The 14,621-nt window shown below is 52.5% G+C and overlaps 1 protein-coding gene across 1 annotated transcript in view; it reads right to left on the bottom strand.

The window, feature by feature from the left end:
- Positions 1–11,429: 11,429 nt before the first annotated feature.
- GRIN2A (glutamate ionotropic receptor NMDA type subunit 2A) overlaps positions 11,430–14,621 on the bottom strand; it is a gene marked incomplete at both ends in the record, with an annotated part of 364,573 nt that continues 361,381 nt past the window's right edge. Inside the window, one exon of the mRNA XM_080830487.1 lies at positions 11,430–13,229. Coding sequence (XP_080686613.1) covers positions 11,430–13,229 — 1,800 coding nt within the window. The remainder of the gene's footprint in view (positions 13,230–14,621) is intronic.

Genomic DNA, 14,621 nt, shown 5'->3' with positions numbered 1-14,621 from the left:
GGTGACTGTGGTAGCGGGGATGAAGGGCAGTGGTTCCCGAGCGCACTGTTTTTTATTATTTTTTTTTTAAAGATTTTATTTATTCATTTGAGACAGGGCATGAGCAGGGGGAGAGGGAGAAGGGGAAGCGGCTTTCCGGCGAGCAGGGAGCCCGATGCGGGGCTCAATCCCAGGACCCCGGGCTCCTGACCTGAGCTGAAGGCAGATGCTTAACCCACTGAGCCACCAGGCTCCGCACCCCAAGTGGGCTTTAAAGAGCGTGTAGACCGAGCTGGCCAACAGGCCGCCTGTGATGGGGAGAGAGGCGCGAAGGATGACCAGCAGGGCGTTGGGTCTGAGAACTCAGGTCTGCAGCAGCGCGGCTCCCTGAGATGGGAACGCTGGGAAGTGTCAGATTTCGGTTGAGGGGAGTGGCCCAGAGTACTTTCCAAGACATTCTAGAACCTGAATGTCTGTAACATCGCTAGGTGGAGATGGGAACGACAGGTATGGATAAATGAGTTCACAGTGTATAGAGGAGGTTGGACCCAAATATAAAACTTTGGGGGTAATCGGTTTTCAGAGTCCACGGATTGGGTGACATATGGTAGATGAGGTAGAGAGAGAGTGAGGGAAACCAAGAGGAGGTCCCCAGGCCCTCGGTCTACCTGTCCACCCAGCCATCCTCCACTCGCCACCCATCTGGCTGTCCCTCTGTCCCTCCAGCAGTGTCCTTTTAATGCCCCCTTTTGGTCAGAGGCCGGGTGCTGGGGCTCAAAGGTGAACAGTTCTGTAGCTCCTGTCCTGGAAGCTCACAGAGAAGGAGAAGCAGCACACATGAAAAATATAGCAAAGCCTGTTAAATGATCCGATAGACGTGTGTGCACGGGGCGGGATCCTGGAGAAGTCCCCTGTTAACTCTGCCGCCGGGGAGAGCGTAGAAGGGGTAAGAAGAGGCGTCATTGAAGACACGCCTCAAAGGAGGGTAGCCAGGGCCTGCGGGAAGAGAGCTCGTGGCGGCTCTGGGGGTGGGGGACAGAGCGTGAAGGCTTTTGGTGCAGAAGTCGTGTGAGGTCCGTGGTAGGAGGGAGCGTGCCAGGGACTGGAGGCTTTGTGTGCTGGGCTACGGAATCCGGGCTTTCCCTGTGGGCCACTGTTTTAAGCTGAGGGTTTTAAAGGGGACGCAGCTGGATCTGGGTTTCTGAAATGTCGCTTGATCTGGGGAAGGGAGTTGTCCATTAAAAACCCAATCTGGATTCAGTAAGGAGAGATTTTATGGACAAAACTTATTTCAAGGGAGAGGAGACAAGATCTATTATAATAGGGGGAGAGTCAGCAAGAGGTTTTCTTCCATAGGACAGAGTCGGGAAGTGAGGTGAAGGGGGCTGGCCGGGTAAGGACAGGTCAGAGGGTATGAGGTCAGCCTCGTCCTAGAGAGAGGGTGTGTGCTGGTGCAAGCCCACGCTGTTCCGGGACCCGCAGGAGGGCAGAAGCTTACCCAGTGTTTGGTCGACAAGCATATTGTTCGGATGGATGGGTGGGGACGGGAAGTTCAGCTAATCATTCATGAACAAGGAGCCGGAAGCTGGAGGGGGTGTGTCTGGCCACGGGAGGCGGGTAGGGAAACAGTAGGGGGTGTCCGTGCATCCTACCAAAGTCGTGTGGAAAAGGGCAGTTCTTTGCAGGAAGCAATTTCCTGGAATTCGGAAGGGAGGGGAGGTCTTTCGCCACTTTCCGCCACCCTCCCGAAGCACGAGTCACAGAAGCTCGGGGGAGTTCATTACCGGAGTCAAGGCTGCAAGTGTGGGAAGCAGGCAGGACGGCCGGGACCGCGTAAGGGACGGTGGCAAAGCTTGCCGCACAGTCTGGAAGCGCAGCCGCCGGTTCGTGGAGGTTCCACGATCCCTTCTACACTCCTGCGTGGCGCCGAGGGGGGAAATCAAGTCCTTTACCCTTTGGACGCCTTCTGAGCCTGCTGGACACGTTAGCAGCTGAGTGCCCGCCACGACAGCCACACGGACAACAGAGACCACGACTCTATGTCTTGTTTTCGTATCAATTGGCAGAAATTAGTTTTATTAGAAAAATGAAATTTTCCCGTATTTACATTTTTACACCATAGGACTGGGCACTTCTGTTGCCTCGGGAGTTCTGTACACATCAGTTTGCACACACATTTCAAACCCCATTCCTTAAAACAGTTGGTAACACGTTGAACAGAAAGAAAAGACAGACGACAAGAAGACAACCATAGTATATACTTCCTCTATCATAGAAAGGTGTTAAGCAAACGTGTAATTTTGTAGCTATGCTTGGAAATATTGAATACAGTTATCAGCACTTCCTCATGCAGTGGATTAAAACAGGACAGGCAGAAACTGCCGTGATTGGTAAGTGAACGTCTGTTCCCCGATGAGGACCACTGAGCAGAGTGCGCAGCTGGCCTGGGGCTCACCGTACAAGAGATCAAGCCGGTTCTGACGTGGGTTGTGGACTGTGTGTGAGTGCGTTGCTGGGAATGGGAAGCCCTCTGCCTGTGGAGGTCAATCCTGCCCATGATGGGTGAGAGGCGGACTCAGACACGGGTCCTGACTGCTGCTTTACTCCGTGACTTCCTGTGGATAATGACCAGCTGGTGGGTTACACAGGCAACGGGGGTCTCCTAACGGGACCTGGAAGATGACGAGCGGACGCCCTTTTTGTGTCTGAGAAGGCCACAGTTGGTGACCCTGATGACCTCGCTCCTCCTCAAACCAGCGGCGAGACTCCCCTGATTCTTTCTGGATCTTCAGCTTGAAATACATGAACTACACGTAAACACAAATGCACAAACACTCTGTTGTGATCAACTCCAGGAAAGTCTACTGACGAAATAATTTGGCAAGCAGGTGCTTTAAGGAGGCTGGAGCTGGGGAATGATCAAGATTCAGAGCTCAAAGGCAACCGATAATCTTTGGGGACCCTCGGGAGTGGAAGGCATCGGAACCCCACCTAGCCACGTAATGCGTGGTATTGAGTAGTTTCCTGAATTTGATAGGAAAATGTTATTCTTGACCTTCTCTCTGATTTAAAAGGGAAAAAAAAAGGCAATTGGCATCCTTTCCCAGTGAAAAATACGGGGAATGTGATGTTACAAGTGCCCCCTTCATCTTTGCAAATCCACTAGAATTTTCAAAGATGATCACCTGAATTTGACCCAGAGTCGTCTGAAACTTCAGTTTCTAACCTGGAACATTTCCTTAGCGGCCATGGCTTCAGAGCTGTGTCTACAAACCTAATAAACTTAGAGTTTTTTGGGTTTTTTAAAATAAAATGGGTTTTAAAAAGTCAATACCGCCCATTTATTTGAGTTAGCTTAACTGAGAATAGAAATAATTCAATAGGTCTTAGATGTAATGTAATGTAAAAACCTCAGTTGAATTCGAAAGGCTATGATTATTTTTCATGGAAAAACTGACAATGTTTTTATATTTCTGGACCTTCACTATTTGCTCAGCCATCAATAGTCTTTGATTTGAGCCCTTTAAAAGCTTGAAACAGCAAAATGTCAGATCAATGAGAAGCATTTAAAATGCCAAAGACAAACTTATGTTTGCTGGAGAACAATTAACCTTATTAATTTAAAAGGCAGCTGTGGTATTGGCTACGCGTGACGATAATATTCTTCTGAAGGCTCATCTTACGTCCTTCCCAAAAGGTGTGGGAGAGAATTAACTGGGGGAGGTTATGACCCAGGGCTATGGCTAATGAGGAATGTTCTAGACTCGCAGAAACGCCAACTTCTCATTTCACGGACCTGGCACCTAGCAGGGGTTGATGAGTGATCGTCTCCGTTTTGTCTTGTTTGTCTCTGCAATACTGTGGACACCTTATTTGAAGAAGTTAATCTGAGAAACGACTCTGCTGGAAACAGTTTGGTTCTGGCTCCCTGGAGAGCTCTGTGCTTTGAAACACAGCCCCGGAGAAGAAAGCCTACTGGCCAAATGGTTCTTTTGAATGTTCCAGTTTCCACACAGCTCCACATCCCCGGGAGCATGTGGTCACGCACTTGTAGACCCAACGACAGGATCTTAAAATAGGTATTAACTAATGCTAACTTTTCTAGCTGAAGAGACTTTTTTACTGCCAGCCTGAGAGATGTCAACAGCTAGAGAATTCCTCAGGGACAGTGACAAGGGTGCTCTGTCAGTCACTGACCCTCCAGAAGGACTGAATCACAGAACCTCCCAGAAAAACATTCCTTCAAATCCCAGCGCCCTTTCCTCACCTCTGGAATGGGCCTAACGGGGCCCCAGTTCACAGTAAACAGAAATGCCTGGCGGGGGGAGGGTGGCTCAACACAGGAGTGGGGCAGGAGAGGGGTGCACGGGCTCGGTGTCGGCCCGCCCCCCCCCCCATGCATTACTAAGCCTCATGGAGACCTCTCAATTCAACAGCCGTCAGTGAGGCAAACTGAACACGATGACAATAGTTATCTTGCCGCCAGGGATGACCTAGCAGGGACAGTCCCTTGCAAATACCATGACCTTTCTGAAAGTGGGCCGCAGTATTTAGGACCGGGGTAGGGGGGCAACACACATGGGAGGGTATACTACTTGGATGTGTTGAATGGAAAGAACCCTGATGTCTACGGAGAAAAAGGAGATTTGCAAGTGGATATTTAAAATTAGGCACATGCTAATAAAGTAGACAGAGTAACTCCCCAGCAACCAAAAAAGTGAGTGCAGAGTGCAAGTGTACGGGGAGAGACACGAACAGCCTTCAGGTGTCCGAAGGGATGTGAACAGAGGGGAGATCCCCAGGAGTTCTCAATACACCCCAGACCAGACGACGAGGGGTAGGGCACTAAGGAACCTGCTCCCCGCAGAGGCGGAAGCTCGAGGGCGAGCCCCCAGGGGACCTCAGAGCAGCGTACCTCTCTTTCCGACTTTCATTCTGACCTTCCTGCCGGAGATCAGGCACTTCAAGAATATGCCCAACAGGAGGGACTGACTAGCAAACTCCTGTTGCTGATGAGGCTGAGACCAACCTGAGCCTCAGTTTCCTAATCTGTAAAATGGGAGCAACCGTACTTCTATCCTATGGTCATTCTGAGGCTCTCGTTCTAGGTTGCTTCTAGAATATGGTCTGCACTCAGTGCAGATCCCTTCTGCTGCTTCCAGGCTCAGGTGCTGCGCCCAGGCACGCACGTGAGATCAGCAGAGGATCCCACATCCCCGGCCATGCCCAGGGCAGGATGGATGGAGAGAGAAGGGCTCCCTCTGCACCCGCCACCCTTCGGAACCACACCTTGACTCCTTCTGCCAACTCTCTGCCCCATTTTATCTTTAGGGAAACCTGATGCGCTCGCTTTTGTCAGCCGCACACAGTAGGCACTTGGGACTCAACGAAGAATTCTCCCCACTCCCTTCCCTGATACATGATCGTTCCCTGAACGATCCAAGGTATTCTTCCTAAGACAAAAATAAGATCAAACGAAAAAGCTTTCAGGAAACAGCCTTTTTTTTACATCACGGTCTGTTTTCTTATCCTTTGGGGGATCCCTTTCCACCTTTTCTGGAAGCCCACGTCATAAAGCAGGGCTGAAAGGAGGCAGGATCTGGCAAGGGCTGGGGAACTCGGCGGAACCAGACCCAGGCCTCCTGCACACAGATGCGGGAGGGCAAGTCCGGTCACCTGGTGGGAGGCTCCTGGGTTTCCCAGGTGCTGTCTTTGAACGTTCAAAGAATCGAGGGTATGTCTCCAGGAGCGCCAGCTGTATTCTCTGAGGTTACCTACGGGTCTAGGGAAGGGTGCGTCGGTTGGTTTGATCATGGAATCAGTGTGATTATCGCTTGTACTTTTTACACTCTGTCTGTGTTTGGGTTTTGTGGGCCCTCAGTTGCCCTTTGTGTTAGGGAGCTGAATTTCTAGATCCTAAGTTGCTTATGTAAGAGACCGTGTTTTCTATCCCTTTTGCATCTCCCAACCCCAAAGTGGCCTTAAAAGGAGAGAAGACACTTGGTCAAGTACGGCCAACAAATCAGGGTCCTTTGTTCATCCTTGGCTCGCGAGAAATAGAACTCTGTCGCCTCAGTGATCACCACCAGCTTTCGTCTTTGGTTTGAGGTTTTAAACTCTATCCCTTGTTGGCTCTTCGCGGGGAACAGGTCCCTGAGAAGAGTTTTCTCTTCTCCCAGATTCTGAGGCAGGGAATGTTGGGAAGCTTAAGGGAAGAAACCAAATCTAAAGGTGGGGGAGGGGGTGTATGGGTTTGTATAAGGCAAGAGGCAAAGAAAGCAGGGGCCATTCTGTGAGGTTCTCTGGCTCTTATCCCAGAGGGACCTGGAGAGCACTTCTGAGAGAAACCTAGAACTGAGTCAGCCTGGGAAAGGGAACCAGGCGAGGAATTAATTGGACCATGTGCCAAGGTCTGGGTTCTAGACTTGGCTCTGACACTGTCCCTCCGATGATCCCATACAGCTGACGGCCCTCCTGGAGCGCAAGCGTTTCGTTTTCTCATCTCCCTTCCTCCAAATCTCAGCATCGTGCTAGAAGTTCTATTTTTCTAAGACCCTTCTGGGCAGGCACCTTTAGCTGCTGCTATACTGAGAGTACTTTTGGGCACAGAACAAGTAGGGATGGGGAAGAGGATAAGGAATTTAACCAGGGAATCTGCCCTTCGGTGGGTTCCCAGAAATTGCCCGCGTGTCCCTGTCAGCCTCATCTTCAGAAGTTAACATGAGAGGACCGTGTACCCCACCCCGAACCCCAGACAGCTTCTTCGAAAGGAGGCCAAGTACACCAGCACCCAAATCCCACTGGGGCCCTGCCATCCTCCCTAGAACCAATGTTAATTTAAAAAAAAAAAAAAATAGCGTTCTCTCTTCCTAAAATATCAGCCCATCAATCACCAGAATGGGTTTTCTAGGTGTGAATGACCCTCATCACGGTTTAATTTTTAGCATAAACTTTACACTATATACAACCGTGTTTGGAGGACGCGCTTCACGTGTGAATGGTGGAAATCAAGCGTGGAGAGTATGTACACGTGTGCACGAGCACTGGCCCTCGTGGGCGGAGGGCGCTTCCTCTCCTCCGACGACCAGCAGGGGGGCCGGCTGCCCTCGTCGGCTCTGACCCGGCGCGAACACAGTATGACGCGAGGGGGTGGGACGGAAAAGCACACCCGAGTGCTGGTGCAGACCTCACCGGACCCTCGCCCAGCACTTCCGACCCTGTTGACCGAAAGAATACGGGGCATCCGAAAGGTCTAATTTTGTCTCAAGTGGAAACACTGCTTTTGCGTTGAAAACCGCTGTGAGGTGTGGAATCCTTAAGTCCTGTTAGACACCGGCCGATGAGTTTTGTTTCCGCGGACTCAGTGTTTTTTTTTGTCCCCGCCCCAACCCTCCCCAAACTCCAGTTCCGTGCACTCTAGCCGCGGTCCACACAGACGGCTCTGTCTTCAGGAACAACTCGTGTCCCCTGTGCAAGGACATCTGCGTGCACACAGCACGGGGATGCGCCTGCAGTGAGCAAACCCGTTCGGCTCTTCTGGAAGACACTTTGGTTTCTCCAATTTGTGTTTATTTAGGTCTTACACTGTGCGGGATTTCAGTGCAAGGTACTTATTTATATGACAACTGATTATTAGATGTGCAGTTTTTAGGTTTAAGGAAATAAATTTTTAATCACCATTTAATTAACACCAACTTTTTCTCCCCCCCCTTTTTCATTAGCAATTCTATTTGCAAAGAATTCAGGGCATTTGTCATTTCCTGAGCAGGACGCAGAATATTAAGTACACATCAGCGGCAGACTTATCAAACAGAATAAACAATGTGGGACTGTATGGCCGCTGTGGCTCTTTGGACTAATTAACTGCCTTGGCTAGAGTCTCGTGTAAGTGAAACTATTCCATTTGTAAACAAGGTGCAATTTTCTTGTTTCTCCCTTGAAAAGAAGCGTGGAGTCGATGGGACTGATTTTGCTGCCGTGGGTGAATTTTACTGGTCTGCTCAGAGCAGCTGAGTAGGGAAAGCTCGCAGGCCCTCGGGGACGGGGGAGAGAAACGAGGTACGGTCCTCCAGACCCCCGCCGCGGCGCTGCCTGCAGTTACGGAGGGAGATCTGCAGAGGACGGAAGGTGGGGGCGGGGGGGGGGGTGGGGACTGGAACCCTGCACTTGTCGTGGGAGCCTCGCTGGCCGCAAAACAGACCCGTCAGGGAGCTGCCTGCTCGGAGCACTGAAGTCAGGAGTGGCCCGAGACCTGCAGGGAGAGCAACTCAGAAGACCGTGTTCTGGGAACTCAAGGGCTGCAGAGTAGAATTCAAGCCCAGAAGACTCACCTCTTACCCAGTTTTCAGCTGGGCACGTGGGTACCATCACCCATTGACAGAAACGTGAGCGTCTGCATTGAGCTGTTACCTGTTGGGCCTTCCTCAAGGGGAGAAAGCGGCTTAGGGTCCCTGCAGTGTCATTACGGATGCCAGCTCTGACTTGAGAAGGGTGAAACCCAGGCACGATTTTGGGCTCAGAGATGCTGGCTCTTGGGCTCTCAGGCTGGGAGGTCAGACGAACCCTCTGTAAGGGACCCAGAGTTGGAGGGCTTTCTACTTAGGTCTTGATATGCTTCTTCCAAAGAACAGAGCTGACTCAAATCACTTTGGAATAGCTCTCCGTCATTCTCTTTCGCTGGGGAGATTGCCTGTCTGATCAGCGGTCAGGTTTTTCCATGCTTGGCATCATCACAATGAAGAGTCGAATTTGTGGACGAGGAAAATGATGGGTTCATTATCGAAAGCATTCCAATCCTCAGGGTTTATTTTTAAAACTGCGTTGCATATTAAAGGAAGCACATCACCGTTGGTTCTTCCAAAAGCCCCATTTTTAGTTTTGTTTTTTTTTTTAATCTAAAGAAGCAGAGGGTTAACAGCAGAAATAATGCTGTTGTTAGAAGAAGGGGTTTTGATCTATGGAACAGTTCTGAGTGTAATTCGCATTCTCCCTGGAGGTCTCGAGTCACTTTTGGCAGCCCCCCTGCCCGGGTTTTGAGGACACAGGAGGAAGACAGAAAGCCTCTTTGGGTTGATGACATGCCCCTGCTCTGTGTGCCGGGGGAGACTTTTAATTCATCTCATGTCATGACATGCCCATCGTGTCGGGGAAATGAGGTGGATCCTGGCTGGGGGAACGTAGGTCTGGAAAGCAAGGGGAGGGCAGAGGCAGAAAGTTCTGAAAGACAAGATAGCCAGGAGTTTGCCAAAGAGTAGAAATGGGGATGAGGCCCTTCAGTCTGGGCTTCTCCATTCCTGGGTCTTGGGGCAAAAGCACAACATCTGAGAAAGAAAATGCAGCGTATGGATGTGTTTGCCGGCAGTGCCCTAGCTCTCCCCTTCTGCCTCTCAGCCGCCCGGTGACAGGAGGATGTCCTCGCCCGTGGCCTCCTCTGTCTCCCCACCGAAGACCCTGAAACTACTGCCACCGCTTCTCATCATTACTGGGCGCACTGCCCGAAGATGGGGCCATTCACAGTCCTCAAGCTCTAAGAGAATTGCTCGTGGCACCCGCCCGCTCGCCGGAAAACACTACCGACAGAACAGAACGTGCCGTCAGGAAAAGAAACAGCGTGACTTTTCAACCTGCCACTCGGGTGCCCTTCTCCAGGAACCCAGAGCAAAATGCAGGAGGAAACCAGGAGACGGGCAGGCTCGTTAGCCCAGGCTGGTACTGACTGTCGCCAGGACAATTCAGCGACTCCACCAGACTCGATGGCTAGTTACCCTGGCTATTTCCGGGACATTCGCGAAGTTAAAATACACTACATTCGAACTCTAAAAAAAAAGGGTTAACTAATGTGGTCTGTGGGTTTTATATTTAATTTTTAAGCTACAAAACTCTGGTGTGTCGCCGCCGAACAACTACTCCCCCCCTTTTTTGGGCACCTGGCGTGGGTCCCCCTGTGCTGCGAGCTTCCTGTGTGGCAGACACCCCTTCCGACCCCGGTGTTTTTAAACGACTCTCGTTCCAGGTCATAGAGGCACAGGTCTGAGTCAAGTAAAAAAGGGACGGTGGGGGGGTGACTCGGAAATGACAAATGCTTTGGGGAGTTTTTCATAGATTCCCGTTGGTGCTGGTGAAGCGGTTTTGACTCCAGAGAGCGAACATTTCAGGAGAGAGGAATCACTTTTGCCACCAAGGCTGATCCACCATTGGGAGGATGCTCGGGGTGGGGGCACGAGCGTGTCTCCTGTTTTGGAGGCTTTCCATCTGAGGCTGGGGTGGAAACGCGTGTCCAACTGAATTTCATGACGTGAAGGAAGACAGACGCAAAAGCTAGGGCTAGCCTTGAGCGGACGGAGGGCCCTGAACTTCTTACAGATCGCGGGACACACACGGCTGCTGGCGCGAGCCACCGCGGTAACAGCTCTGGGAACAGCAACACACACGTAATTAGACGCCACCATGGCCGTTCGGGGACGGAACGAGCGAGGGCCAGTCCGGGAGGGGAGGAGGGGTAACAGATACTATACAACCCTGAGTCGCCACCAGAAGGGCGGGGGGGACGCAAACTTACGTACGCGGGAAGTCTTCGGGATAGACTACAACAGCCACTGGGTCAGAGACAGGAGATCCGCAAGTCAGAGATCGGAGACAGACACGCGTCCGCCTGCGGCTCCGATCAAGACCGTCGAAGCCGAGGGGGACAGAGCGTTCCACGAGACGCGCAGGCTGGCGTCCGGAGAGGTGCTCAGAGCTCTCCGCCTTGGGGCCCTTCTAGCCGCTTACTCCAGACGGGTCTTGGAAATAGACTCTAACGAAGGTAGTAGCATAGTGACTGTGAACACACGCGTTTGCTATTCTTTGGGGGGAAGCCTGGAGTTCGGGGGCTGGGCCTGGGCAGTGATGGGAGGCGTAACATTAAAGCTGAAAACAGGTACAAGGCCAGACTCGCTAGTCTCTTGCACGTCAATCTCGCTACAGTGCAGACGCTTTCGTCACTGTTGGGTCTGAGTCAGGGGGTCCATGCATACCGTACTGCTTATTCAGAACGAGAGCGACCGCTAGGCATTTCTGATGAGGAGAGCTCATGGCGGACGGGCCGTAATGGGGTTTGGAATATAGGAAATCATAAAATCACCACCGGCATCCAACGCATTCTTATTGCCAACATACCTAGTGGGCACGTCCGGGAGACCTGCCCGGGTGTGTTTGTGTTTTTGGTTAAGGACTCACCCATCTGGTATCTGCCATGCTCAGCTTGCACCTCCCAAGATTCCTTGAGTGGAAGACGATGGCAAGGAGCCATGTGCAAAGAACCGACAAAAAAAAAAAAAAAAAAAGGGAAAAAAAATACCTTCCTAAATCCTCTTCCTCTTTGCAGGGCACCATCGGACATCCGACATTTACCCTCCAGCACGTCGGCCGCTACGTATGTTTCCCTATAGATAAAACATCAATGGAAGGTTTTAAACATCAGATTCAATACTAGGCATTTTCTTGTACACACGTCTATTGCTGCAGGGGTTCAAAACCCTGGGGTTAGAGTACATACTGTTCTTATTTGCAGCATAAGGCATAACATGCTCTGGAATGTACACGTCGCCGGGGCCTCTGCTGTCCCTGGAGCAGTAGGATGCCGTTGACCTCAAGGATGATCGAAGGTAGCTGTCGTTCCCGGCCTGGGACGGCAGCGAGTGTTTGTAAGGGTCCGAGGGGCATCTCCCGATGACTAAGCGTCGGTCGTCCCCATAGCAACGGAGGAAAGGGTTATCGGAGGCGTGGTCGGGCAAGAGGGACTTGCTCCGCTTGCTGTCCTCCAGACCCTGCGGGAAGAGGGCGCTCTTGTGCCCCGAGAGTTTGCTGGCGGGCACGCTAAAGAGACTCCCGTACAAATTCCCCTCTAGGAGCCGTTCCCGGTCCTTGAGGCTGATGCTCCTGGACGGCCTGCTGAGGTCTATCTCCCTGGGCTTGTCGACGATGTTATCGTAGGAGTGCTGACGGCTGATCCGGAGCTTGTTTTTCTGGAACTGGAGGGTGCTGTTCTGCGCCCAGTCCTGCTGGTAGGCCTCCTCCTGGGCGGCCGGGCTGCCCGTCTCCTGGAGCATCTGGTCTTCGTCGATGTCGTACAGGTTACCCATCCGCAGGCAGGCGTCGCACTTGAAGGGGGACCGCACGGTGAAGTGGCCCGAGTAGGCGGGCAGGTTGGACAGGCAGCTCCGGCAGTGCGTGGAGTTCTGCCGGTACCGGTCGCTGCCCTCGCTGTGAGGGGAGCTCTTGTCTTTCAGGGTGAAGTGCTTGGAGTAGAATTTGTGTTTGTCGTTGTTGGGGAGCACATCCTCGTTGTGCAGGGCGGTCCTGTTCGTGGGCAGCCCGGGGTCCCCCTTGCGGAAGTTTTCGTTGGGGTCCTGGTAAGGGTCGGGGAAGTCCACGTTCTCGGGCAGGGCCATGTTTTCCACGAACTGGGGCGGGTCCAGGTGGAAACTGGGCTCCTTCTCGCCGTCGATGGTGTAGATCTTGTCCCTGGGGGAGCTGGCTTTGGTTTTCAGGTAGGAGCGCTCGACCTCGCTGCAGTCCTTTGGGAATTTGGAGGCCGCGGACCTCTTGAAGTTGTCCTTGGTCTTGTGGTTCTTGCTGTTGTCGGGCTCCCTGTGGCACGCGGCCCGACTCGAAGTTTCCGAAACGTCCGAGTGGGCCACCTCTTCCGGAAGGTACCGAGGGCTCTTCAGGGAGTGGGTCCTGTTCTCGGCCGCCCCCTCGTCCCTCCGGGAGACGGGGTTCTGGCTCGTCGAGTCCTGGCGCAGCGACTCCATGGATTTCTTCCACAGCTGCCGGGGCCTCGAGTTCGCTTTGGACTCGGTGCTCACGGCCACCTCCACTGTGTTGGGGTTGGACTCATTGAGAGTCAGGGGGTGCTGTCCCTGGAACACGTAGTTGTTGAGGTTGTCCTTGTGCCTGCTGGCCACGAATGTCTGCAGCTCGTTCATGTTGTCCCCAAAAATGTTGTCTTTCCCCTGAAAGGACCTGTTGTCCGAGTAGACCATATTTCCCTTATCGGAAACCATGTCCACGATGAGGGAGCCTCTTTGGATGAAGTCCGCAGCCCTCTTGGGGGAATCCATTCTCGAGGAGTTCACGTTGGACACGTCGGAGATGTTTTTGGCCGACCGGAGCAGCTTTAACATGTTGCTCTGGGAACCGGTCAGGTTGAAGTCTGGAGACTTCTTCTTCTCCTCGATGTGCACCCCGTGGATACAGCTGTAAATGCCCTAGGGGAAGGAACACGAGACAGGGTCAGCAGCAGCAGGAGCGCGAAACCGCCAAACGCCGGCCTTTACCTGCAAAGGAGGGATGTGTCCTTCCTGGAGGGGCTCCTGGAGGGGATCCTGAAGTCCAGTCTGAATCCCGGGAATGTCTCCTAGATCTACGAGACCAGTAAGCTCGTCTCTCTGGCTCGAGATTATCCAACACTTTGCCAAGAGTCATGTGCGGAGTCTGAGAAAAGGTTATCAGCTAGTGCTCGTGTATCTGATGACGGTCTCAGGGCCTCCAGACTGGCAGGGGAGGATACTGAATTGGTAGCAGGTTGCTAGCTTACGTTTCGCTGCAGTTCCCCAGGATCATCTCTGGAGTCTGGATACCAGTCAGCTATTAAACTTGCATAAAAGGACCACCGGTTATTAATTCTTTAGGGGAACCTGCCCCTACCCACACGCCTAAGCTAGCTAGCAGTCAAGGCATGAGACCCAAGCAGGTCAATGAGAAAAACCTTTGTGGTTACTTGAAGGCGGGGCATAAAAATCTGTGGGTGATGAGACATTTTGGGGAAGGAAAGATGGAGAAGTTAGGCTAGAAGAAGCAGTTGCAAGGGACTAGTCTTGCCACCACGTGGGGACGTTAGCCTGAGAGTGAAACCATCCTAGGAAAGAGCAGAGCCCGGGATGGAGAGACAGGACACTCTTTGAACCCCTGAGGCTACCACTTGGGACTTTTCACAGATGCCACTGAGTATATCCTTTTGTGTGCACGTGTGTCTGTTCCACACAGAGTTGGGTACTAGCCATGAGGAATGGTGGAGAATCCCAAGGCCACAGTAATGCAGCCCTGAAACCCACCCAAGGACGGAGGGACTTGGGGACGACTGGGTTTCTCAGACATAAGCACCCCCGACTGTGGGTCTCTGATTTTCCACGCCGCCTCATTCCTGTCGTAAAAACAGCTGTTTACTTCAAAGTAAGTCAAGAGAGGAGCTCTTGCTTCGTGGCCCGACAGTAGGCAAGGCGGCTTCGGGAACACTGTGATTTGTGCCCCCCCTTCCCCTGCTGCGGGCCCCAGATTTTGGCAGCCGTATCTAAAGGGGACATTCAGAACAAGGTCTTCCCAAGACTGACAGGGAGCCAGTCCAAGCAGGGGTCTGTAAGGCAGACGTGGCAGCTGTTGCTGCCTGCGGCATGAGCTAATGGAAAGGGTGCGTGGGTAGCTGTGGGCCCTGACGACCGTGGCCCCGCCGGCTCCCGGCTGCGGGGATGCTCACAGAACCGCAACACCCTCAGTCTGTTTGCACGGCTGCATTTTCCTTGGAGCTTTCTAGAGAGTGTCCACTCCACCTTCCAAGAACAGTACACAGGGAACCCACAGTAGTGACTCTGAGCATCTCTTTC

This window comes from Martes martes (genome assembly GCF_963455335.1).
Source record: "Martes martes genome assembly, chromosome: 18".
NCBI lineage: Eukaryota > Metazoa > Chordata > Mammalia > Carnivora > Mustelidae > Martes > Martes martes.
This window is presented reverse-complemented; position numbering and strand designations above follow the sequence as displayed.